The sequence below is a fragment of the Microcebus murinus genome, chromosome 9, assembly GCF_040939455.1.
Source record: "Microcebus murinus isolate Inina chromosome 9, M.murinus_Inina_mat1.0, whole genome shotgun sequence".
Classification (NCBI taxonomy): domain Eukaryota; kingdom Metazoa; phylum Chordata; class Mammalia; order Primates; family Cheirogaleidae; genus Microcebus; species Microcebus murinus.
This window is the reverse complement of record NC_134112.1, coordinates 53,911,600-53,938,089: the sequence shown is the minus strand read 5'-3', so window position 1 is coordinate 53,938,089 and position 26,490 is coordinate 53,911,600. Positions and strand designations below refer to the sequence as shown.

The 26,490-nt window shown below is 34.5% G+C and overlaps 1 protein-coding gene and 1 pseudogene across 3 annotated transcripts in view; one reads left to right on the top strand and one right to left on the bottom strand.

Moving 5' to 3' along the window:
* SEMA3E (semaphorin 3E) overlaps nucleotides 1-1,572 on the bottom strand; it is a 251,564-nt gene extending 249,992 nt beyond the window's left edge. The window contains exons 1-2 of one of the 3 annotated variants that reach the window (XM_012779517.3): nucleotides 1,321-1,572; nucleotides 831-1,251 (exon numbers count right to left, since the gene is read on the bottom strand). In XM_012779517.3, the coding sequence (XP_012634971.1) occupies nucleotides 831-945 (115 nt within the window). In that variant the 5' untranslated portion in view covers nucleotides 946-1,251; nucleotides 1,321-1,572. Of the gene's footprint in view, nucleotides 1-830 lie in introns of all 3 variants that reach the window. The other 2 variants (XM_076006472.1, XM_076006471.1) reach the window with 2 other exon arrangements.
* On the top strand, nucleotides 944-26,136 carry LOC142872882 (UV excision repair protein RAD23 homolog B pseudogene; annotated as a pseudogene).
* The last annotated feature ends 354 nt before the right edge of the window (nucleotides 26,137-26,490 follow it).

Sequence of the window (26,490 nt, the reverse complement as noted above, 5' to 3'; positions counted from 1 at the left end):
GCAATCATCAAACCTATTCATGACTGGCTTTTACTGGTCCTGATGCAAAGGCTATCTTTTGATCACTTATTTATGAGTATGATGTTGCTTTATAAGACATAATTGTAGAATGAAATATTTAAACATTCTCTGACAGATCTCCAGTAAAGCAATATGAATTTACATTAAAAAGAATAGATGTTAATGAATACTAATTATCAATATAAGTCAGTTTACAAGGATTGTCAAAAAACTCTCTATTCTGCTTTGCCACACAGAAAAAAAGAATTCTAATAATCAATTCAGCTAGAAAGCTAATTTATATTACTTGTTAATCATGCTGATGACTTTGTTATCATGGGTAGGGCATCATTTTTCACGTTAGGAATTTTCTCTTCTTCTCATCCTCATTATGGAAACAAATAAAAAAACAAAAAATAAATTGCATCCTTATTTCTAAAGCCCATCTCCAACATCCTTGCTTCCTGTAATGCACAAAACGGCATTTAAATAGCTACTGCTAACTTGGTGCATTTAGCCTCTCATGGCTGTTTACAACCTGCTTCCTACCTTCCTCTGTTCCCTTTGCTAGTGAGTGAACTTCTCATTAATAAAACCTAATGTTTACAAGACAAAAATAACATCCCTAAGTTGGCAAGTGATTTTGCCCTATTTTCAGATGAGATAAGTATTACATATTAATTAGAGGTGCTTAGAATCTTAGGTCAGTTTTGCAATAAAATTTTTCAGGTGCATTTTATGGGTATTTGAAGACCATCAACCCATGTTAACTGACTTTTTGTTTTTCATTTTTTTTTTTTTAAATAAAAGGATTTGGAAAGGTAACCTACCTTTATGTGACAGGCGTAACCGGGGGTGGGGGGTATCAGCTGTGTGACCTCCCGTCCACAGCTCCAGTAAGTAACCCCACAGGAGCAAGGTGATAATATGCCCAGCGGATGCCATGCTGCCGCGCTCCCACCGTGCAAGCCCTCTCCGCTCCTCACTTTCAGGAGGGTTTGAGTTTTACTTAGGACTTCCCTCCAGGGGCAGCGTGCGAGAGGCTTTGTCAGAAATCGAACGCGTTGTCATCAGAAAGCACAGTTCCAAAGTGCCATTTGTCAGGCTGTATTTGGATATGTAAAACCTTTCTTTCCTCAGGACAGTTGTTTATAAGCCGGGAGCAAGAGGACATTCCAAAGAGCGCGTCTTCAGAGCCATGTCCTGTCTAGAGCTCTCTTCAGCAACTAAGCCGGTGGATTCTGAAAGAAGCTGTATTTTTTAGTCACTTAGGCGAGCAATTCATTCAGAAAAAAAAAAAAGAGAGAGAGAGAAACATACAGAGCACACGCACTGCTGCTTTCTCCGTGGATCACTTCTCCTCTGGCTCGCTGAAGCCTCTCAGAAGTCAGCCTCTTGCACTGACTTGCCAAACTGCTAGTTTTAATTCACCTTTTACCTTGCTAATTAAAAACAAGAAGTGCCATTCCCTCTAGGAGTTGCAGGATCCACCCAGCAGGGATGCCGTCTGTCAGTGCGCTGTGTTTACAGGAAAGTTCAGGCAGGGTTGAGCAGCCTACTTGCTGTTTCTAGGAAGTATTTCTGGTCCATGTGCCCTGCTCCCGTCCGCCCTCCCACTTATAATCAACCCCACCTTACTCAGCAGAGGAGAGAAGTCCGCCCTTTGATGGAGGAGAGGGGTGAATCAGGAGGGGCATGATATATCACAGCTTGATTATTTAACAATATGTAACAGACAAGGATGTAGTGTCAGAAAGGGCTCTTAAATGCTCACTTACTCAGATTAATCCTTGAATAGATGCGATTTCATTTTTTAAATAACCTATGTGTAGCTATGCAATACCCAAATTGATTTCCCCACAGTTTCCATATATATATATATATTTTCTCACTACAGTTAAGGTTTTTTGTATTGCTTATATCTTAAAAATGTTATTTTTAACTCTTTTAAAGAAAGTGTGTATCAAGAGCCTGAAAAACAAATGTCATCTGTGATTATTTCATAGACTTGTTAGACCTAACAAACTATTTGCTCAGGCAAATTCTTCAAAGCAAATCCTTTTTCCTAAAGCAAGTCATAAATTTCACTTCAAATTTAAGAATAATTAAATGTTAAAGTAATTTTCTTCTAGTTAAGGTAACCATGGTAAAGTTGAAATTCACTACCCAAGGGATCCCTGTAAAACAGGTATTAGAACACTCAGGATGTGAAATACCTCAGGCTTCAACTGCTATGCACTTTCAAAGTTTATTTTCCAAGACACTATGTTTGTGTAAATAAGCTTAACACAATAGGTCAACTTTACAATCTACTTTCAATCAATCTCAAAAACTAAGCCAAACACTTTGGAGCTGTTGGCATGGAAATGAATGGTATTATTTTAAGATACCAATAAACTTGAATAGATATTTAATTTGATAGTGGAGAGTTAAATGGTAAACAAATGATCTCAACTATGATAACTTTTTCTTATTCTGTATTTTAAATGATAATGGCGAAGGACACTTTTTTGAGAATTATTATTTTAAAACATGTACTTATAACAAAAAGATAGCATAAGTCACCCTGATATTTTGCATTATATTTAAGCAAATGTACAGTCAGACATTCTTTGCCCATTTTTTAAAGCATGATACATTTTACACAAGCTGAATATATTTAGCAAAATGTATTTAGCAAAATGTAAATGTCACTGGATATTATAAATAATTAGATTTCCAATGTCTACAAAAGATAACAAACTCTAAACATTATTTAACAGTAAAGCAACATGAAGTATTTAGAGACTTTTAACCTGGGGTGGTCTCTGTAAGCGCTTGCATATTTTAAAAGCCATTCTGATGAGCTACAGACCTAAAGGTTGCTCTAAATGTAATATACTATGCCTTTGAAATCCTCTTCCAGAAGTGAAGTAAACTACAAAATAAATAGCAGCGTTTATATGCATTATTTAATAGTCAAATTCTGGGGAAAAGTCAGCTTTTATATGCATTATTTAACAGTAAAATTCTGAGAAAAGTCAATGCAGTACCTATAACTTTTTTACAAATACATGGCTACCGTCATACAGCTGAAATTCTACTTAAGATTGCACAGTGCCTGTCCTAACTCATTATGGAATTGAGGCAATGTAAGACATTTCAACCATTTCATTAGCACAAAAAATGCACACCACTAACTGTCAATGGGAGAATAAATGTTATGAATGCCACGATTTGTCTTCAGTTTTATACGTCATCCTTCAGATTAAGTTAGGGTAATTTTGAAGTACATGCCAGAATAATGGGTTCTTTGAGTTTCCCAGAATGTGCTTTGGTTTATTTGTTAGTCATCAATGTCATTACTTACTTCCTTTAATTACTCTTTATGTCCTTCTTTCTCTTTATCCTACAGAAAACATATAAATGATACCAAAAAGTGACTATTAAGAAAGCTAAACATCTAGATCTATCCGTAGCCTCAGGTTCCCCATGTAGATTTAGCCATGAGCATTGGAGTAAAGAGCCTTTGGAACCAATTAGTCATTCATATCAAAAAATAAAACAAGAAAAATCCTCAGGAGCAGGGTCACCATATAATTTGTCAACCAAACAAGGATTTTTTTTTTGAGAGTAAAAGAGGCTTCTATTAATAATCACATACAAACCAAGAATATTATGGACAAATCAGACCATCAAAATCACACTACTTGGGAGAGATGCTAGGATCCCCTTAGGAAACATGGAAATGGAAAAACTAAACAAACCAACCCAGACTTACCATCAACAGTAAGTGAAAAGCTTTAGTGAGCTAAAGAGCTTTGGGATTAACAACGATATCTGGTGATATTATTGTATTTGATTTGTACTAGTTTGAACAGTATCAGACAATATGGAAAACCAGATGAGAAGAGAAATGCCAGTTCTGAAGGTATTGCTTGCCATGTCAAGGGTTTTATTCTCAAATCTCCCATTGCTGCTAGTCTTACATCATTGTATGAAGAATAATCTCAATCTAGCAGTAAGGGAGAACAAAAAGAAAAACTGAGTACTCATCAGGAGTTCCAGGTTTCCCCATGACACCTTCTGTCACTGGTTTGCCAATTTTAACAACAAAAGAGCAACTGGACTCTAGAACAATTCTTCTCAGTATATGGTCCCAGACTATCCACTGCTGAATAACATGGGATACTTGTTAAAAGAGCAGATTCCTACGTCCCACCCCATGTTCCCAGTGTGCCTGAAATTTTACATGCTAAAATTTAAATTTTACTGATATTCCTTTAGGCCAGTGTTACCCAACCATTAGGCATCTGTTTGCCACATTTACCATTTTTCTTATAATGCATAATATCTACAATTAAACTGTAACTTAAATTTGCATAAAATGGAAACCCTTTCCCCATAGGCTTGATATGCTACTTACGTTTTTCAAAGGCATAATAAAGCAAACAAAAAATGTCAAAGTTTATCTCTCTACCACTTAAAATTATCTTGCATACTATGGGAGACAGTACTCACCAATATCATCAACATTCCTTTCTGGGCATATGAGAAGACCATACTTACCAGCCCCTTGGCAGTCATGTAAAGTCATTTGACTAATTCTGATCAAATAAATATAAGCAAAAGTGATGTGTATCACATCTGGGCTGAAGCAGTGAAATATTCCTATGAAATCCTTTTGTCTTTCTCAAGTCTTTTCCGTAGCAATGGAGGAGAATTTACCTTGAAATGGTGGAACCACGAGATTAAAACATCTTGGTTTATTGAATTGCCACAGTGGGGACGTTTGCCCTGGAAAGTGATTCAGACCCACAACAGACTTTATTTGAGTAGGAACTAAACATATTATTATATATTAAGCTACTTAGTTTATTTGTTACCACAGCATAACATAGCCTCTCCTGAATAAGACAGGCTTTGGGAAACATGATTTTGGATAAACATATAGCGTCAACAAGTTATTGATACTGTATTCCTATCTGTCACTAAAACTTAAGAAGAAGTTATTAATACAGGTGGGGAGATAACCCAGTAAGAGGTAAAGTGATTTCTGTGTCAACTTTTAAAAAGAGGTGAAGTATACTCAATTTTTCCAATTGAACATTTACACAAAATAATGTCATATGCATCATGTATAGGTAAACAACATGGTACCACACCTCAAGAACATTATGAATAAGACCACTAATAAATCAAAGTACCACAATAGCAATGATGATGATCCTTTTTAGAACTGAAGACAGAATTTCTCTATGGTGGTTATGGCATTGCAGCTTCACTAATCCAATCCTTCTTCTACTCTGCTAGCCCAATGATCTCCAATCTGGAGCACCTCAACTGTCCCCCCAGTATGACCTGCTGCTGTCACCAGCGCTGGTGCTGGGTTTTTCAAGCCAAGATTCCTGATGCTCTTATTGGTCATTGAGTTCGAATGCCTTGTATCAGAGAATCTGTAAGGGATTCAACATCTGGATTGACTGTTTCCCACATTCAGTAATTCAAGAAGATGAGGACAAATAGATAACTAAATTACTCCTGATTTGTATGCTACTGAGAATAGACCCAACGAATGGAATCCCATCAATTTTTACCATCCAGGATCCAATCCATTCACCTGCCTGAAAGAGATTTGACTGATGCCATTCTGATGTCATCATGTAGATCGATAACAACTCAATAAATTAGCTTTGTATTTTTATATTTTGATCAGCTATCCTAAAAACCAAAACAATTCATAAAATTTGTGCAAAATTGCTCTTTTATAAAGTTTTCAAATTCTTTGTTTTTTACTTATACTAGGTATATTCACATTTTCTTTTAGGGCTTTGATAATAAAGAAAAGCAGAAGCAGCATCTTGAGACAGGTGCTAGTTTTAATGAATTTTAATCAAAGAGCAGTGATGATTCTCATGTCCTTTTTACAACAAAATAAATTATTATGGGTGTAATTAATTCTGAAAATCCTTCAATTTGTAGGTTCTAGGAGGTTTCCCTATACTCTTCCTTATGGGTTATAGGGAATTCCTAAAGAAAGGCAGAGCTCCAATCAGTTGCCTAAAAAAATGTAACAGAAACTTCCATAACATACCTTATTGGTTTCTGTGTCTGTTGTAATATATTTGTGAATTATTTGTGGCACCAATGGTGAATTTGTTGTAATGTGTTGGTAGTACTTTCAATACCTAACACTGTACTTCAAAGTGATTCTACTTTAAAAGGAGCAAAAGCAATGATTACTGTTAATTTGTTATTTTCTATATGTTAGGCACCATGCAAGACATATTCATATATGATTCAGTTAAACCCAGAAAACAGCCCTATGCAATAGGTACCATTTTTATTGCTACTTCCCCATAAGGGGAATCTAGGACACAGATGCTAAGTAACTTGCCTAAGGTGAAAAACCAGTAAGTGGCACAATGGCCATGTCAAACCCAGACACCAGGGTCTGTGTTCTAATCATTACATTTACCTTTTCGGAGAAAATTATTTATGCAAGACTTCACAATGGTTCTTCCAAATACTATACAAGCAGAAAGCTACCTTTAATAAATGTTAACAATGAACTATATACACACTTAAAATAAAAATCTTTTAAGGGAGTTGGTGATTCAGTCAACAGTCAGCTTCTGTGATTGAATTTGCCAGACATCCCAGGTTGTGTCTGATGGCGGAGCACACTGTATGCAATTTTGTGTTTATAGAGTGACCAGCTGCACAAATTTTAGTGATTTGGTTAGCTGATTAAATACTGGCCCTTGTAGACTGTTGGGTTTTGACTAGAGACTACTTAGCTTGGCAATCAGGCACAACACTGGAGCTAAATACAGTAGGCAAAATTATTAAAGAACAAATTTCTAAAAGAACTAAGAAACTAAATATTTTTAAAAAATTTCTCAGGTAATTATAGTCATTCTTATTTCTGGAAATATATATGTGTAAATATACATAAATACATACACACATGAAGAGATGTATATTTCTAGTTATGGTTACAAAAGAAGAAAGAAAGGATTTAAGGGTAATAAATCACTTACAAATAGTTACTGATGTTTATATTGTTTTGTCCAAAAGATTCCAACATTTTCAAACAATCTTCCCACTAATGTATCTAAACTAAAGATGGCGTTTTAAACTCTGTCCACTTAAGAAATGGACTCAGTGTGAGAACAATAATAAATGCCATAAACTGCAGTAAAGAAGTTAACTATCCACTGGTTTCTTTAATCTTATCCTAGACTTTAAGGCCACCCATACTTTTTTTTTCAACCTGGCAATAAATGATCTATTTTTTTCAAGGTCAGTTTCTGAATTGCTTACTTAAAAAAAGGAAGGGAGGGAAGGAGGGAATAAGGAAGACAGAAATGTAAGTGATAATTCAAGATAATTATTTTTTAAAATTTTTTCTTCTTTATTTCAAGTCTTGAGGTTTTTTACATTTTGTGTATAATCTCCATCATTTTATTTTAACTACCACAGCCAAAGCCAGAACCAAACTAGTTGTCATGGAGTGATATATTTAGTAAATATTTATCAAGTGTGTATTATTTGCAAGGTGATCTATATGGGCTTAAGATACTTAAAGACCAAAAATTAGTTTCTTCATTTTAATTATTTGGAGAACTTAATTGTTCACTTTGTCTTGATAGAGGATGAATAGTCAATGTGTCAGCATAAAGTGAAGGTGAAACATCATAAAAGAAGAGGAATGATTTAGACCAAACCAAACCATTTGTGGAACCAATGGTGAATTTGTTGTAATATGTTACTAGGACTTTCAATACCTAGCACTGTACATCAAAATGATTTATGAATTAGTCAGTTGGCAAGAAACTAAGCAAAATGGCCAAATATTTTGTTATGTTTGAAAGTATTTTCTATTGTCATACAATTGGCAGATGGATACAAAATTACATATCACATAAAGCTAACATCAACTCAATGAATATACCTGTTTCACATTAAAAATAAATAAAAACAAATACTAACTTTAGAGTTGTAAAGACTAAGACAGAAAATCATTGTATTCAAAATAAATTATACTTTGGCTTTGAAAATGAATTTGAGAGTTCAAAGTACTCACAATAACTAAGGAAAAAACCTGGCAGAAGTCCTATGAAGGCTCTTTCTCCCCAAGGACTTCCTTTCCTTAACACCATTCCAAGTAACCATCCATGAAGGAGAGAAAATAATGCATGGGGGAAAAGAGAATGTGATATTGAACCTATTGATGAGATCCCAAAGATAAAACAAGGAATCTTAACTTATTATTTTGTGTCACCCTTTTTTCAGCTACACTGTAACTTCCACAAATGATTTTGAAAAAGTATTTTTTACATGAGCTAGACTATATCTAAGGCAGGATTTCAAGTATAGTGCTTTTTCATTTGAATCTATCATTTTATTATTGGGGTTACATTTGATGGGCAATATGAGCAGTTATTTTGCCTTACCAGGTAGTTCTGGCTTGTTATGTCCGAAGACATAACACTAGCACCATGTGGAGGCCAGGACTGGTACTACATGTTTTCAGTTGTCAAGGAAACTATAGTTACAAGGTTATTTGTGCTCACTATTTGTTTCCTCTTACAAAATAAAGAATGTGCTTTATCAAGTGATAATGTGACACTTTATGTTCTGAACATAGCCACTTTTCACAGTTTATAGAATGGATCTTGTCAGTGAAGGAGGAAAGGATTTAAATGTTCTTGGTAGAGCATTTAAGATTTAAAAACAGTGACTTCTGTTTAAAACATACTTCTTAACAGCTTAAATTTTTTAAAAGATGACCATAAATGTGGCAGTAACACAGGTGATAAATAAAAATGGCTGTTTTTTGAAAATGTGTTGCTTAAAATTTAGTAAAACCAGTTGAAAAATTGATAATTTGGAGGACTCTAATCAGCCCTGATCTGTGACTATTATGTCTCATACCTAAAGCATCTCTAATATTACTATTACTGAGACAATGTTGTAATTGCTACATATCCTTTTTATATAATCACATGTTCATAACAGTAAATAAATGATGCAAAAATATGTACAAAAATTCACCTTCTCTAAATCCCAACCACATTCTACTTGCTTACCAAAAGATAAAAACAAAATAAAGCAATGTCTTTCTCCAAATATCTAAGCAGAAAGAATATTTCCAGCCTAGGATTTCACTTTGTATTATCTGGGGCTAAGAAATTATCAGGTTTCCAAGGATAAAGTAGTGTATGTGCATAGAGCTATGCCTAAAATTAATTGCAGGAGAATTTTAATGCACTGCTTAATGATCTGAAGGTGGATTACTTATCATTGTTAAGAAAAGGTATAAAAATGGAATTGCAATAAACACTGCACTGAATGAAATTTTTTAATAGCTGAGCAAGAAAAACTAATTAGTGCTTAGTGTTTCTACAATAAACTTGGTAAGAGTTATGTCGAACTAAAATATAAGAAACAACATTATGTTTTACAAAATAATGGAGAAAATTAAGCTAAAGATTTTCTGAATGATGTAAGTTTTATAATAAAAGAGTCTACTTTACCAATTATTTTCAATGAAGTATGATTTACAGCATTAAAAACATTGCCTTTTATCTATTCCTTTTTGATTACCTAAGTATTTAAATTCCTAGAATGCTATTTTGTATAATTTTTAAACTATAAAATATTAACATTGACATGGATAAGAATAATTCAAATATAAATTTTCTCCTTTATAAATAAGCAGTCAAGTTAAATATTTCTCCTAGAAGTTTTCATGTTTCCCACTATTCAGTATATAATTCCTTAAATTAATTTCTTTTCTACAAGATCAAATAAATTTACTCTATTGGATACTCACCCAACCACATAGAAAAATGTAATATTTTCCATCATAAAAATAAATCTTCCTCTAATCTCACTTATCTTTCAGGTAAAGACTCATATTTAGGTTCCAATTTGTAGTTAAATTTCTTCAAAATGTTGTCTGTATTCTGTCTTCATTTGTTCACCTTTCATTTTCTCCTGAATCTATTCTGTAGGTTAGAATTTTATTTGGCTGTAGGTAGTAGAAAACCAAAAACAACAGTGATCTAAATATGACAAATTTGACTTCTTTTTCTTGTAAACATAGTCCAACATTTAATCCAATGCTGATATGGCACAGTAATGATCATTACTGATATAAACACTATCTTCTAATTCATCTATCCTCAATAGGTGATCTCCAGCTCACAGTCCAAACTCCAGCTATCATATCCTTTGTGCAGCCAGTAATAATTAGAAATTAATAAAGAAATGTATTTCTATGGCTTGAATATCTCTCCAAAACTCATGTTGAAGTTTAATTACCATTGTGAGGGTATTAAGAGGTGAGACCTTTTAGAGGTGATTAGGTCAGGAGGGTTCTGCCCTCACGGGGGGACTAATGCTGTTATTTTGGAAGTGGGCTCCTGATGTTCATCCTGATTTCCTCTCTCTGTCTCATACACACAGTTTCTCATCATATAATGCCTTCCCCCAAGTTAGGAGGCAGCAAGAAGGCCCTCATTAGATGTGGTTTCTCAACCTCGGATTTCCCTGCCTCTGGAGACATGAGCCAAATAAGCTATTATTAATAAATTACCAAGACTGTGATATTCTGTTAACAGCAGCAGAAAACAGACTAAGACAGATGTGCTCTCTGCTTTTAAGGACACTTCCTAGAAGGCTTCATGTTCCTGACCTCTAAATTTTTTAGTGCCACAGGATTTAGACCTAAGACTGCATCTATTCTCCATCTATACTCACCCAGTATAGTGGATATGCAATGTATTGACTTGGCTAAACTGAACTGTCTTTCCCAGAATTCTCTTTCTTCCCTGTTTTCTGTTAGATTGAGTCAAAAGGGAGGTTCTTGGGAAATATGGAGGGTGGGAAAGAAACAGCAGTTATTTTGTAACACACACAAGGTGCTTATTTGTTGGTTTCAGCTGCAACTTCCAGGGCCCCAACTACTCCACCTTCAAAGGAACCTCCCTCAGCTTCTCTGTCTCCCAGGTAAAGTGTGTGTCTTTAACTCCCTGACTAAGGGCTCCAGCTTCTGCAGGACACCCACCTCACCAAGGTCAGAGGCAATAAGAGCTGACACTGGTCTTAGTCTTTCCTCATTGGGTTCTTGTTCATTGTTTATGCTTGTGGGTTTCAGCTTGTTTTTTCTCTCTTCATTTCACATCCTTCTTCTCTTGACTACCCACCCAGTGCACTTCAAATTCCATTATTAGGCATAAAGACTACAGCCTTACAGAGACTTATTAACCAGTTTCCACATATGTATAAAGTCAAATCCATGTAACAAATCCATATTTATCTTCTAGAGCTATTGCCTCTTTGAGTGAACCCTGACTGATACACCCTCTAGTAATCTCATCCAAGACCATGGCTTTTCATAACATCTAAGAGCTGAAGATCCTGAACCTACATCAGTGAACTTAACCACTCAGCCCCTCTACTAAATTCCAGATTGTTATCTCCAATTGCCTTCTAGACATCTCCACATGGATGTTTAATAATCATCTGTACTTTAACATGTTCAAAGCAGACATTTTGGGTTCTAGCTTGCCCTTTACACACTCCATCTGTAAACCTACTTCCTCCAACTCAGTTAGTGGAAATGTGTAGTTCCCTTTCCACAAATGCTCTTCTGCTTAATATCATTTAGAATAAAAGTCAAATCCCTATAGTGGTCTATGAGGTCTTTCTTGATCCAGGCCTCTGCTGTATTTTCAATCTTATCTGTCATTTTCCTTCCCCCTTACCCTTCTCAAGCCACAGTAACTTCCTTTTTTGTCTTCAACCTGGCTAAGCATAATACTACTTCAGAGCCTCTGTACTTGCCTCTTCCTCTGCCTAGAAAGCTCTTCCCTCAGAAATCTATGTTTTCAACCAAAACAACTCTAAATGTTTACTAGAAGTCAAAAAGTTAAGAAGATATAATTAATCAAAAATTGACTATATTTAATTATAATTTATAATATTAAACACTAATTTCTTATATTTCAACTATCTACAAATATCTATAGTAGTATTTTTACCTGCAAAAAAAAAATTGTCAAACCAATATTTAGAGTAAAAGGGCCTGTTTTGAATCCTGCCTTGATACCATGTATTTGGGTGGTACCCTTGCTCAAAACATGTAACTTTTCTTGAGAGTTATTTTCTAGCATCAGTAAGATGCCTATAATAAGTAAGCTTAAGTAGAATAAATATTTTTAAATTCATATGATTATATTCAAAGCTTTTATATGTAAATATTTTTATATTTTATATATATAATATATATAAATATATTTTATATATAAATATTTTTTCCAAATTTTTTTCATGTTAACATTAGCATATTAAAATATTTAAATAAGTTTTCTTATTTCAATTTTTGAGGTCTGAAAAGATCTGAATGAAGGTCTGCAAGTATCTTAGTTTTTTTTCTAATTTCTACCATTTGAACAATGAATTTTTTATCTTAAGAACTACTCCTATCCAGTAATTTTGAAAATAACATCATAAAAAGCAAAGTTGATTTTTCAGGATTTAAATAGTTTAGCTCTAGTATTATTCCTAATGGTTCATATTTTCAGAGGCATTGCTATAGATACAGAATGTCTCCTGCATACTGTTGACAAGATGTGGGTACCAGGCAACCCAACACCACTCCATTCTCATTAATGAAATGAATGACCTTTGCAGAAAGACAATATACCTTCTCAGAATAAAAGAAAGCTAATATCTCACAATATCAGAATAGTCTTAACACATTCTCAACATGGTCAGAATATAAAGGAATATAAAATGCTTTTGAAAATTGCTGAAGAATTAAATCTGCAGAGAATATTTTTATAAGATCTATTATCTTAAAACTTTTTAAGAATTTGTTTCTCTATAAAAAAGATTTTTGAAATATATGCACTACTTAAATGTTGAGAAAATGATATTTATTCTGGATAAATTTATATTATTTGATAGGTGACATTACCATTAAAAACCTAGGCATTTACTCATCACAATGAGTAATTTTATTATTAGAGATTAATGAACACAAAATTTGGAGATGATGGATATTTTCACAATCTTGATAGTGATGATTTCATAAATGTATACTTGTGCCAATATGTATCAAATTATACTTTAAATATGTATATTTTATTGTATGTCAATTATACCTCAATAAAGCAGCTAAAATTAATAATCATGATATGAGATATACATTTTTAACTTAAATTTTTTGGTATTATAATATTCAAAATGAGCCAATATAGATAAATTTTGAAAAGAAAATCTTGTTAAATCATCATATTCTGCTCTAAATATAAATATGATGATCACTTAAAATTATGCAGGTTGAGTATTCCTAATCTAAAAATCTAAAATCTTTTTGAGCACCAACACAATGCTTAAAGGAAATGCTCACTGGAGCATTTTGGATCTCAGATTTTCAGATTACGGATGCCAAAATGGTAAATCCAAAGCAAATATTCTAAAATCTAAAAAAATCTGAAATTCAAAACACTTCTGATCCCAAGTATTTTAGATAAGGATATTTAATCTATATTTAGCAATAACACACACTCCTTATCTGACCACAATTTTATCTAAAAATTAAGGTTTTTATTTTTTCTTTTAGAGAATTTTTTTTGTTTTTTGAGAATAAAGCCTCGAAGTTTGTCTTGCCTCCTTCCAACAGGACACTGGGTTTCCTACCATTCTGATCTAGTGTAGCTGGGACAGCAGTCACAAGGCTGCATCATGTTCAATATCCATCTTTCTCAAAAACAATTACTCATACTCCTTTACAAAGACTCTACTACTTTGGATCTTCCACCTTTTAAACTGACCACTCTCTTCCCATTGATGCTGCTTAGAACTCCCTAATTACCTCCAAAGACTTCAACACTTGTGTCACTCTAAGTGACTTCAATATTCAAATTACTTACTCATCTAACAACACTTTCAGTTCTTTGACCTCCCTAAACCCTTAAATTTGGATCTCATGGTCACAACCTAGATATCATTACCACAAAATTGCTCTATTTTCAAAAGCATTAATTTTGTAACCACCTGTGGGCAAAAACTCAGGGGCCAGATAGTAAATATTATAGGTTTTCCACCCCGTCGCATCTCCATTGACTAATCAAGTCTGTCATTATGGTGTAAAACCAGCCAAAGACAATAAGCAAGCAAATTGGCATGATTTTGTTAAGAATATGTAAAACTTTATGGACACTTAAGCTTGAATTTTGTATAATTTTTACACATCACAAAATATATGTCTGGTTTTTTTCAACCATTTAGAAATGTCAGTGTACCCCTGTAATATGCTGAAATTAAAAAAAAATATATAAATGTCAAATACTTTTTTAGCTGTGGCTTATACAAATGCAGGGCCAGATTTGGCTTGTAGGCTATAGTTTGCAACTCTTGTTACATCTTGTCAGGACATTTAGATTACTTACCTTTTGACTTTCTTCTAAGCCTTCAGCCTCTCTTTACTTCCTCCTTATCCTGCTTAGATTCTAAGATTTCCCTATTTCATTAATGCTATTGCCAATACCCTAACCCTGATTACCTGCTTTCTCTGTGTCTATACCCACAGTAGCAAGGTGCTGGTCCAAAAAGTCATAGCAGGGAAGATGGATGTATACTAAAGATATAAACACTAACTCACTTGGGCCCTCTTTGCTGCCCAGCAAATTTAGGAAGTTTTGCTGTTGAATTCATGGCCTCACTTTTCTGAGTATTTTTTCTAAAACTTGTATTTTTAAATGTGTAATCTACCCCTCCCAAAAATCTTTCCTAAGTCATAGCAGATAAACTGATGTCTATTTCACAGGGGAAAAAAAAAAAAAAACTAGAAGCTTACTGCATATACACTTTCCTCTCCTGCACATATTGCTGTCAGTTAAATTAGATGTGGTATCCCTCCTTTACCTGCCATCAGTATTTCTAGCTATAGGTTGAACTCTTTTTGCTTCCACATCTTAGAAAGTTTACATTACCAATTGTTTCTTCTTTCTTTCAGTTGCTCTTCTTAAATAAATGAATAAATGTACTCAAGTCTTCATATTAAAAAAATGCTAAAAAAAACTCCTATTCATTCTACTATCTCCTTAACATTCTTTTCCCTGTTATAGCGAAACTATTTTTTTTTATTTCACTGCTCATTTATCGGCCCTTAATTTTTTAAAAAGCAAATTTTAAAAAACTCAAACAAAACTAAGAAACCAATAGCCCATAACTTTCATATCAAGATTTATGATATGGTCTATAATCATTTCCCTCTGTCCATTTAGAGACCTACTCTTCTCGTTCACCTATTTTACAAACATTTACTTCTCAATAGCTTGCTTTGATCATGTATTTCTTTTAAAAAATACATTATCAATATTCTTTTTATGTCAAACTCAGAAATACTGAACACACGAACCATGGTTTTCTAGATACATTGATTATTACTGGAGAACAACATTACCACAAACTCAGTGACTTAAAACAACATATTTATTATCTTAGTTTCTGGGGGAGGAGTCTGGCATGGCTCCTCTGGCTCCTCTGCTTAGCATCTCGGCAAGGTGGCAATCAGTATCTGCTAGAGCTGATGTCTCATCTCAGGCTCTTCCAGAGAAGGGTCTGTTTCCAAGCTTACCCAAGTTTCTGGTACATTCAGCTTCTTGTAACTGTAGTACTGAGGGCTCCAGTTTCTCACAGCCTGTTACTTGGAGGCTGCCCTCAATCTTAGAAGTCCTCCATAGATTCTTGTCATGTGGGGTTCCCCAACATGGCCTCTGGTGTTCTCACAGTGAACGAGGGAGAGACTCTAACAAGATAACCATTACAATCTGATATCACATAGTTATGTACACATGTATATACATCACATCACTTTGCCCTAGTCTACCTGTTAGAAGTCAGTCATGTGTGCCACTGGCACTCAGAGAGGATCACACAATGGCATGAACACTAGGAGCTGGGGATCACTGGGGTCACTTCAGTGATGATACTGCTCTCAAAGAATAACAAATTGATGAGAAAAACTTTGTGTTGGCTATGGTGACAAAACCAAAGCAGTGACAACACCAGCACCAGCTACAACTCAGCAATCAAATACCGCAGTTAGTTCCTCCACAGCAACAGCTGTGGCTCAGGCCTCCAACTCCCAACCCCTAGCCCTGCTTTGGCTCCCACTTCCACACTGTAATCTATCCTTCCAGCATCAACGACAGAATCTTCTGGACCTGAGCATGCTAGTGCAACTAAACAAGAGAAACCAGAAAAGCCAGCAGAGACACCAGTGGCTATGTTCCCAGCATCAACTGACAGTACCTCAAGAGATTCTTCTCTGTCACACCTTTTTGAAGATGCAACAAGTGCACTTGTGACAGGTCAGTCCTATGACAATATGGTAGCTGAGATCACGCCAGTGGGCTGTAAACAAAAGAATGTAATTGCAGCCCTGAGAGCCATTTTCAACACACCCCACAGAGCAGTGGAGTATATTTCATTGGAATCCCTGGGAGTAGAAAAAAATCAGGCTGTGGTTGACCCCCCTCCAGCAGCTAGTACTGAGGCTCCTCAGTCTTCAGCAGTGGGTGCAGCGGCTGCAGCTATGACAGCAACAACTACAAGTTCTGGAGAACATCACCTTGACTTTTTACCTAATCAGCCTCAACATCAACAGATGAAACAAATTGCTCATCAGAATCCTTCCCTGCTTCCAGCATTGCTATAACAGATAGGTGTAAAGAATCCCGTTATTGCAGCAAAATAGCCAATACCAAAGCATTTTATTCAGATGTTCAAGAACCTGGTGGCCAGGCAGGAGAAGGTAGAGGTGGCAGTGGAGAAACTGCAGAAGCTGGATGTGGTCCTATGGACTGTAGAAAGGTTAAAGGATTCCCTGAAGGAACTGCAGAAGCTGGATGTGGTCCTATGGACTGTAGAAAGGTTAAAGGATTCCCTGAAGGGCTTGGAGATGAGCATATTTTGTGTACAAGAAGTATGAAAATTTGTCTGTCAAATTTCTTCTATAGCAGAACTTTGATGAAGTTTGAAAGGGAGTCTTTTATATCTCATACTTCACACCAGTGCATCACAATAACGGTTCCCTGGATTATCTGGAATGACTTGGACTCATATCCACAATACATAGTATAGGGGAGTAGATTGTTAGGGGAAGGATCCAGGATGTAGGCAGGCAGGGATAAATACAGTGCAAGTCTGCTGCAATTAGCAGATGCCACAGTTCCACACTGCATTATTATATAATGCAAACAAAAAATAAGTTCTTGTAGGTCTTTATTGCTTCTGTAAAACAGTAGATAACTTTTCCTAGATTTCCTAGATTTCCTTTTCCTAGATTTTTTAGTGTACTAGGCTCAGAACTTTAGTATAATGCCATGCTTTATATTTCTTTGGGTTATAATTGGTTTCAGAATCTTTGCTACCTAAAATTTACAGTCTCTGTTTCATGACAATATTGGATAATAGCTGGTGAAATAGAAAAAATAATTGTAGCAACTGTAAACAGAAATGCCAAATTGATGGTTAATTATTGCTGTTTCACATTAAGTATAAAATTACTGTATATGAAAGCCCATTCTTTCATGTTAAATACTTGAGGTGAGGCAGGGGAGAAAGGAAACCTTTTCTTAAAATGAAAATAATTGCTGTTATTTTAAAATTTCTTGAACACTGAATGAGAGGCACTTCTATTAATAACATGATTTGAAAAGCTATATAAGTATAGGCAGAGTTAATTTCCTATTTACACTTTTTTTGTTTGCTTTGGAGAAAATTGGTAGGTACCTAATTACTATTTATTTCATTGTTATATTGCAATGAAAGATTTAAAGCAACCATCGCATGTTTGCCTTTTGATGTATCCCTTTGTGAAACTAGAACTTTTTGGGGGCCAAGGGAAAAATGCAGCATTCACTCTCCCTCTCTCTTCCCTGTTCCTCAGCAAAAATATATTTATCAGCAAGTCCTGAGTCAAACTGCTGCCTTTATGTAAAACCCACAAAATGCTAATTCAGTTCAAAATTAATGCAAATGTTTCAAAACTGCGTTTCTCATATTTGTAAATATTTTTCTTTATTAGATAAGAATGTATTACCATTAAGGTTATTAGTATCATATTGATTTCAAAAAGAGAAGGTAGACTCTAACCTTTTATTGCATTAGAAAGATTTCACTTCACTAGGAGATGTGGCTAGAAAGTGCTTTGGAAAATATACAATCAAGATATGACATATTAAGAGAAAAAATCTTTTACAGCAAAAAAAAAAAAATCCATTCATCACAGTAAAACTTAAATTTGGCTTTTCCACACTTACTATGTTTTGGTTTTTTCCATTTAGGAGAAGAAAATCCAAAGGAACAAAATGTTAGCAACAGACCCTGGTATATTTCAGATGTTCATCTTTACATCAGTATGTTTGTTCCTTGAATCAGAAAATCCTGCAATTGGTTGAAAACTTGACTATGTTGGAGCTCAGGAAACGTAACCCAGAAATATGCCACTTTGACATGAAGCAGCCTCAAGGTCTCTCAAACCCACCCCACCCCTCCGTCTTTCAATCCTGTCTCTCCCAAGTACTGGGTGAAGCTTTTCTCTGAAGTTCCCTTATCTACCTAGAAACCAGACCTGCCAAAGAAGAACACAATTGCCTTCCCTAAAGTTTCATTAACAAGAGAAGATTAAAATTCCTATCACTGAGGGAGAGACTGAAAATTAAGCACCACACCTAGAGCCCAGATGAACATCATCCTAAATCATTGTTTGCTCTCCATCTCATTCAACTGCCAAAGAAAATTATTTTGTAACCATTGTCTGAGAATTAGGCCTATTCATTTCCCATCCTTCAAATTGTCACATTTCCCCCAATTCCCCTTCCTCTATGAAGAAGGGGGGATGCATCTGTGCCTTATTGGGTTATTGGGTAATCATTCTGTAATTCTCTATGTAAATTAAATAAATCTGTCAGCCTGTCTCTCCTGTTAATCTGGTTTGGTTAGTTCATTTTCAGCAATCCTTCACAAGATGAAGGGGGAAGCTTTGCTCTTTGCTCCTACAAGTAGATATCAAAGATCTGCTCTTCAAAAAAGACTTTACTTTTATAGATAATAATTATAATGCCTGTATACTGGAAATACACCCTAAGTGTAGTGAGGCATATTTTATTTCAAGAAAAACTTTAAATGTTCATGTCATATGAGTAGCATTCTATTTGCCATTCACCCTATTCTTTAAATAACTGTTTTGAAATAATTTATCACTTGAGAAGCACTTGCTATTTTAAAGGGCTTCCAATCAGTTGTTAGTAATCTTTAGGGAAAGAAAAAAATATATAATGAAAATGCAATTTTAGGATCTATGTAAGCTAAAAATATAAATTGGTCATATTCACTTCACTTATTCTTATAACTGTGTTTAGATGTCTCTCTTCAAAACCAGGACAGTAGCTTATGTAATTTGCTATCTTCTTTGTCAACTTCAATAACAAACAGAAAGGGAAACTTTGTAAAAGAAAATGATGTTTACTCTGGAATAGGCATTGCAATGTGAATCTGTGTGTCATAGTAAACTATGTGCATATTCTGGCAGGTAAAAGGAGGGAAAGGAACAAGGAAGAGGATTACATAATCGTTTTGAGATAATTATCTTTGGCTACAAGGATCAATAAAAAGTGTGGCATAAGTCCAAGGTTTGGACAGGCATTTGCGTCGTAGGTGTTCTGGCAGAAGTATTTTTTGTGTAAGGTTGTGACTGCCTTTGGTTGTGAGGTTTTTTCAGTCTTTTTTTTTTTTTAATTTCAGCATATTACAGGAGTACAAATGTTTAGGGTACATATAATGCCTTTGCTCCACCCAAGTCAGAGCTTCAAGTATGTCCATTCCCCAGACAGAGCTCATCGTCTTATGTGGTAGTTTTATGAGGCATTTGTGCAACAGAACCCTCCTTTCTTGGCCTTCCTCTATGCCATTTTTCCAATTTTTCTTTTAGCACAAATGAATTATTTTGGTTCTGACAACTTTCACATCTTTTATAAGTAGACTCTAACCAAGTTGTGACTAAAGTTAAATCCGACCAATAATATGCTGCTGTTATAAATAAAATGCCACTCTTTTATAGAACTATTCACAGCTATTTCTTGGACACCACTGTAGGACATTAGCTTATCCAGTCACTGAAGGATCTTTGATTAAAATATGTGTCATCTATAAGGCAATCCTCATAGCATGAATCCCAAGAATTACTTTATATCAAAGAACACATGGTATACAGAGATGCATGCACGTAAGCACACACTCTGTCTCTCAACAAACTCAGGAAATTTAAAGAAAGCTTTGAAGAAACACAACTTAGGTTAAAATTAAGTTTAATTATATAAAATAATTACATTTTTTAGAATTTAGACAATTTAAAACTGATTAAAATTTAACTCATATTCCACCCTTTGGTTCTTTCCCTCTCTAACCTGGAAGAAAATGAACTGTTTTTCTAAAAATAACAAATATATTGGTGTCATCTTTTTCACTCATAACAATAGATGAAAGAAAGTCAGAATTGCCAATGGTACAACTTTTCACAAAAAAAACCCAACACAATTACAAAATTCAATTCTGTGTTTTAATATTTGATATACAGTTGACCCTTGAACAATATGGGGGTTAGGGGCACCGATCCCCCTCACACTTGAAAATTTACATATAATTTTCAATTACCCCAAAACTTTATGACTAATAGTTATAAGGAAAACCCCCATCTATTACTTGGCGCTTCAGCCACCTGAGACCCCCACCCCTCAAGGAAGACTGCATCAGCATAATACTAACCTATTACCTGGCCCATCAACTAACCTATTACCTGGCAGGCATTAGCCACCTGAGAGCCTACCCCTCAAACTACCCCAACTTAATAAAAGTGGGAAAAATCAAGTAGACGGGGCTCAGAATTTGGTGGTGAAGAATATTCTGAGCCCACCCAGAATATTCTTCAATTCTTCGACTCTCCGTGTGCCCCTCGATTTGTCCTCTGAACCACCTGCTGTAACACTTGCTGCAACAATAGCTTACTGTTGATCAGAAGCCTTAGCAATAAAATAAACAATAGACTAACACATTTTGAATGTTATGTGTGTTATATACTATATTCTTACAAAAACATAAGCTGGAGAAAAGAAACTGTTATTAAGAAAATCATAAGGAGGAGAAAATATATTTATAGTACTGTACTGTATTTATTGATACCATGAGTTTTCATGATCTGTTTATAAGATTAATCTTCTGTCTGAAATGGTGGGCAACCACAACTGCAGACCTCAATTTACCATCCATATCAAGCAATTCAACTTTTTCTTGTAATGTCATGACTTTTCTCTGCTCCTTGAGAGCACTTCTAGCATCACTGATGGAACTTAGCGTGGGTGGCATGGTGGTATTCAAGGTTTAAGTTATTGCACTAAACACAATAAAAAATAGAGGAGAACCTTGAGAGATCACTTTTTTCCTGCCCTAGGCGATTTACTAGAGAGTTGAACTCCTCCAGGTGAATAATTAGTGTCACAAGGTGTTTAAGCAGATACTGAAAACACTTGAGCTCACTACAATAGCAACAGGAGGTGGCTATAAAATTATTACAGTAATACAGTATGTACTACAGTTAATTTTATACAATTATGCTTTAATACTGCATCTTTCTGTTCATTTACATTTCTCTGGACTGTGAATGGCACCATGTGCCCTCTGTATTTGTGTGCATAAGTTTGTATACATTTTAATTTTATATAATAGACTTATTTATATTTTATGGTAGTAAATGATAAATAGACTAACATCTACATATATTTTATGTATTCATGGCATACTAACTTTTTCCTAATTTTTTGGATCTTTCTAGTCTATGTGGTTTGTCTATATGTTTTTTCAAATTGTTGTGAATCCCCCAAATTTTAAAAAATATATTTATTGAAAAAGTCCACATATAAAGGGACTTTTGTAGTTCTACCTTGTGTTGTTCAAGGATCAACTGTATTATCTTTGATCACCTCTATAAAGATTTTTGTTATTTTCAAACAGGAGGGACCACACTATTCACACCAATTTTTTCTTCATGCAGGTAATTTCCAATGAATATCATAGTAGCTTTTCTGTATGATCTCAATTACTTTTTATTGCCCTAAATTATTATGACTACAGTAGGTTTGAAATTGCTTTCCTTCAATTTTGTATTTCAAGAACACAGCAGAAGAATTAAGACTTTTCGATATCTTAAACTTTCTTAGAAAACATTCTTTTCTAAACATTCATTAACTTTGCAATGAAAAATGTATCCAGTTTTCTTTCCTTTGTGTATACAAGTGTCAACCCTTCCTGGAGGTGATTCTTCAATTGATGTCCTTATTCATCTTTTGGACTCTGTAATTAGGCATGTCTGCAACTACTCCTTTTTTAAGGTTTAGCATGTTAAACTGAGCAATCATTACTCATTCTCTTAACTTTCAGTCATCCTTGTGTTTTCTACTGGTCTTTTAAAATATCAAGGCCTAATAAAATGTGACACATCCTTATGTGAGTATATTAGGCTGTCATTTAAAATCATGTTTTTTGGAAGCCCATTTATTAATACATTCAAAGCTTATGAAATAGTATTAGTTGGTAAAATTAGAATATAAAATTGTATATAAAGTAATGTTTGTATGTATACAGAAATACATTGTAAGAAAGAGTTTAACACTATGTCTCTAAGGGAAATTATTTACATAATTTAAAATCTTTTCTTTATACTTTTTAATATTTTCTATAATAAACATATTACATGCATGCATTACATATATTTTATACACATATATTTTATATACACACATACATATCTTACAAGGATATTTTTTACATACATAATTTACATACATATATTATATATTAATACATGTATACAATAAAGGACTTTTTTATTTTCATGATTATTTTATTTGTTGTCATTTTGTCATTAATATGGTTTACAAGTGTTTGAAATTAGATTCCTTTTTTGCAATTCTACTATTGGCTTTTCAGATGTTCTATTAGCTCTGCATAAAAAGTCACCTTATATGCTGTGCTATAGATCAGAGGACATCAAGCTGTAGCACACAAGCTAAATCTGGCAGCCCACATTGAACTAAGGATTTTTACATTTTTAAGTAGTGAAAAAGAGTTGAAAAAAGAATTCATTTGGGCGACATGTGAAAATTAAATTTCAGAGTTCAAAAATAAAATATTATTGGAATTATAGCCACATCCATTTGTTTTCATATTATCTGTGACTGCTTTTGTGCTGCTTCAGAGTTGAGTAGTTTAGACAGAGACTGAATGGCTCCCAAAACCTAAAATATTCACTATTGGTCTATTTCCAGAAAGTTTGCTGACCTTTGTTCATGATCTTTGCTTCTCAAATTGTATGTGCATACAAACCATAAAAAGAAATTCATAAAATGAAGATTTTGATTCTGGGGCCTGTAACTCTGCACTTGAAACAAGCTTTAGGTGATGCGAATATTGCTGCTCCATGAACCATATTCCAAGTAGTAAAGCTCTGGATAGCCACTTGGGTGTGATATGTGAAATGTACTAGTTATTTAAAAAAACATCATTCCCAGGATGTTTTCCAGTGGACGTGCATGTGTGTGTATTACACCACATCACCCTTTTACTGAAAATCAATAATAATGGATCTAGACAGATTGTAAGGATAAGAAAAATGTATAATAAAAGAAATGGTTCCAGAGCATCGATCTCTAGTAAATTTTTTAGTGGAAAATGTATAAATGTTATAGCATATTAAAAAATATTCAACACACTGACACATACCAGGAGATTATATTTTCTAATATAGTAATTCATGTAATTAAAAAAAATGTTATCTTCCTAGAAAGATAATAAAATGTTCAGTTTGTACATACAAGTAATAAATGTGCATATAAAATCTGCAATCATTATTAGGTTATAATTACCTAGCTCTTTCCTCTTTTTGAGAAAACTATACCAAACTATTTTACAAAACCAAACCAAACCAAAAAAAGTAGTTCTGGTAATTTATTTTAAGTGTTGGCCACACGCTGTAGGAGTAGCTCTAGGCCACTCTTTCTCACCTCTGATAGAGGGACAAAGTAGGCTATTGTGTTGGAAGAGCTTTCCCAGGGAAGAACTAAGGAGTTACAAGCTCTGCTGTGTAGAGTGCCCTCTGTGTGGATTCTTCTCACTTTCTAAATTGCTTCCTTTCCCCTAAGGCTGGTATGGTAAAGAGTTTGTGATTACTTCTCCTTGGGAGGTCTCTTTGTCCTTGTAAGATTTAGCAAAACCAGGGAAAGGAGGCCTGGAGGGGCTGGCTATGGCACCTCTTTGGGAAAAACGTTCCTTTACTTGGGTCAGGATTCCTTGCTTCTTCTTAACAGAAAAGGTTGCTCCAAGGAACAAGATCAGGAAAAAGGCCACTAAGATAGTTCTAGTTTAGACCTTAAGCTAGAGAGGCAGTTGAATTCCTATAGTATTAGAGGATCATAAAAATAAATAAACATAAAGGTACACTTCCCTTTACACTGTAGTTGCATTCCTGAAAAATCCAGTAAGTTTAAAACCTTGCAACCATAATTGTTTGTTTATAGGTAAAATAGAATGAAGCTTCAGTTTCAGATAATCAGAAGTAAGTATTTCAACTATATGAATGTCAAGCAAGATATTTCAAAGCTATGTGAGAAAGTTTTCCTTGTGCCAAACTGTCCTTATATTGCAGGATGGCTAGTGCCCCCAGCTGTCAACCTCTATTCACTGATAGAGTCCCCTAATTACTGTGAAACCAAAAATGTCTCACAAACCCCAAAAGGCCGCTGGTGTTACAAAACCCATTAAGAACCTATGCTACAGAGCAAAGAATCAGAATTAATAATAATAATAAAAATGATAATACTTAAGTTTTCAGGATATATTACTTTAACTCTTCGGACAACAATTTTATCTCAGCTACCTAAATTATGTCCCTTTTAAAAAATAACTTTGAAAGTATAAGACTGCACATCTAAATTAAATGTTTGAATGTTAATATTGGCCAATGTACCTGTCCATTGATTTCAGACATTTTCATTAGCTTCTTAATCTTCTGTGCCTATCTAATTCTGAGCTTACTTTGCAGTTAATTTTCTTCACTTAACTTATTCAACATCTAGAGAGCACATATCTGTACTGAGCACAGTGATTAGCATTTCCTTAATCTGGTTAACCTTTAAATCAGAGCAGGATTATTTGATTATGTTTACGTATGGAGGTAATATTGGGCCCTTTTTTATTTAATTAAGATGTCTAAAAACCTATCAACATTACTTTCAATTTATTTCTACTAATGCTATAAAAATTATAAATTTCATGCTCTCAAAATTCTTATACAAAAGAACACTATTCAGCTACTATTAGTATCTGTTCTTATTCATTTACAGTTTAAGTGGATTTCTCTTTTAAGATCTGGTTTAAATTTCCACGAAACACGAGGCACCTGAATGGGTAGCATAAGAAACCGATTACACTGCTTTCCTTTATAGAATATTATATTCCCTGGGAAATGAGCCAGAGTCTGATCTAACTCATCTCTAGCACTTTGAATGTTCTACTATATATTGCCTTGCAAAATCTTTCACAAACAGTAATAAAATACATTATTCCTAAATAACTTGATTTCCACTTAAATACATTGATGGATGCTAACAATCCTACAGAACTACTAAAGTTAGAAGAGTTTTTATTCCTTCTTTTCCAACTCCTAAATTGTGACCAAAGTCTTTTTGCAAAATTACCATTCTTACTGTGTTTAATTTTTTTCCTCTTTCCTTTTTCTCCATGTTAGAATGTGCTGTTAAATCAAAAAGAGTACTAGTGCAAAAAGTGGTTTCTAAATGGAGAGTTAGAGTAAATTTTCTTCCACTTTTTGTAATTTAGGACTGGGCTCCCATGTTGATTCATAATTCTAAAAATGGCAGAATTTATTTTTTGCTTTTCTAAGGCAGAAGTCGCTTTGACAATTTTAAAAGCGCCTTAAATGACTACTTTGACAACCTGGAGACCAAGGAAGTTTTCACAGCTCTGGAAATGGAAACAGCTGGACTGGTTAAGTGGTGGTGATTCAGCCTGAGTCACAAGCCCACACCCACATGGAAAGTGTAAACCCCACAGGCCACAGGGGATCCCTAGAGCAAGGAATCCCCTTTGGTACCTACCACAGTCTCCGGTCTCACCCAGGTTTCGGAGAGTATTTCTAGCTCCTCTTTATTTTTCCTATGGCTCCCCATCCCTTTCATCATAATTTATAGTATTCTTTATTTACATTTCCAATAAGTACTGGTGAGTATGAGTAATTGCAGAATAAATTAAGATATGACCAGTACACACTTGACACAACCCCAAAGAAAACATAACCTACTCCATACCTGCCTTTAGTCTGGAAGTCTGGAGGAGTCCAGATATTTCTGGAGTCCC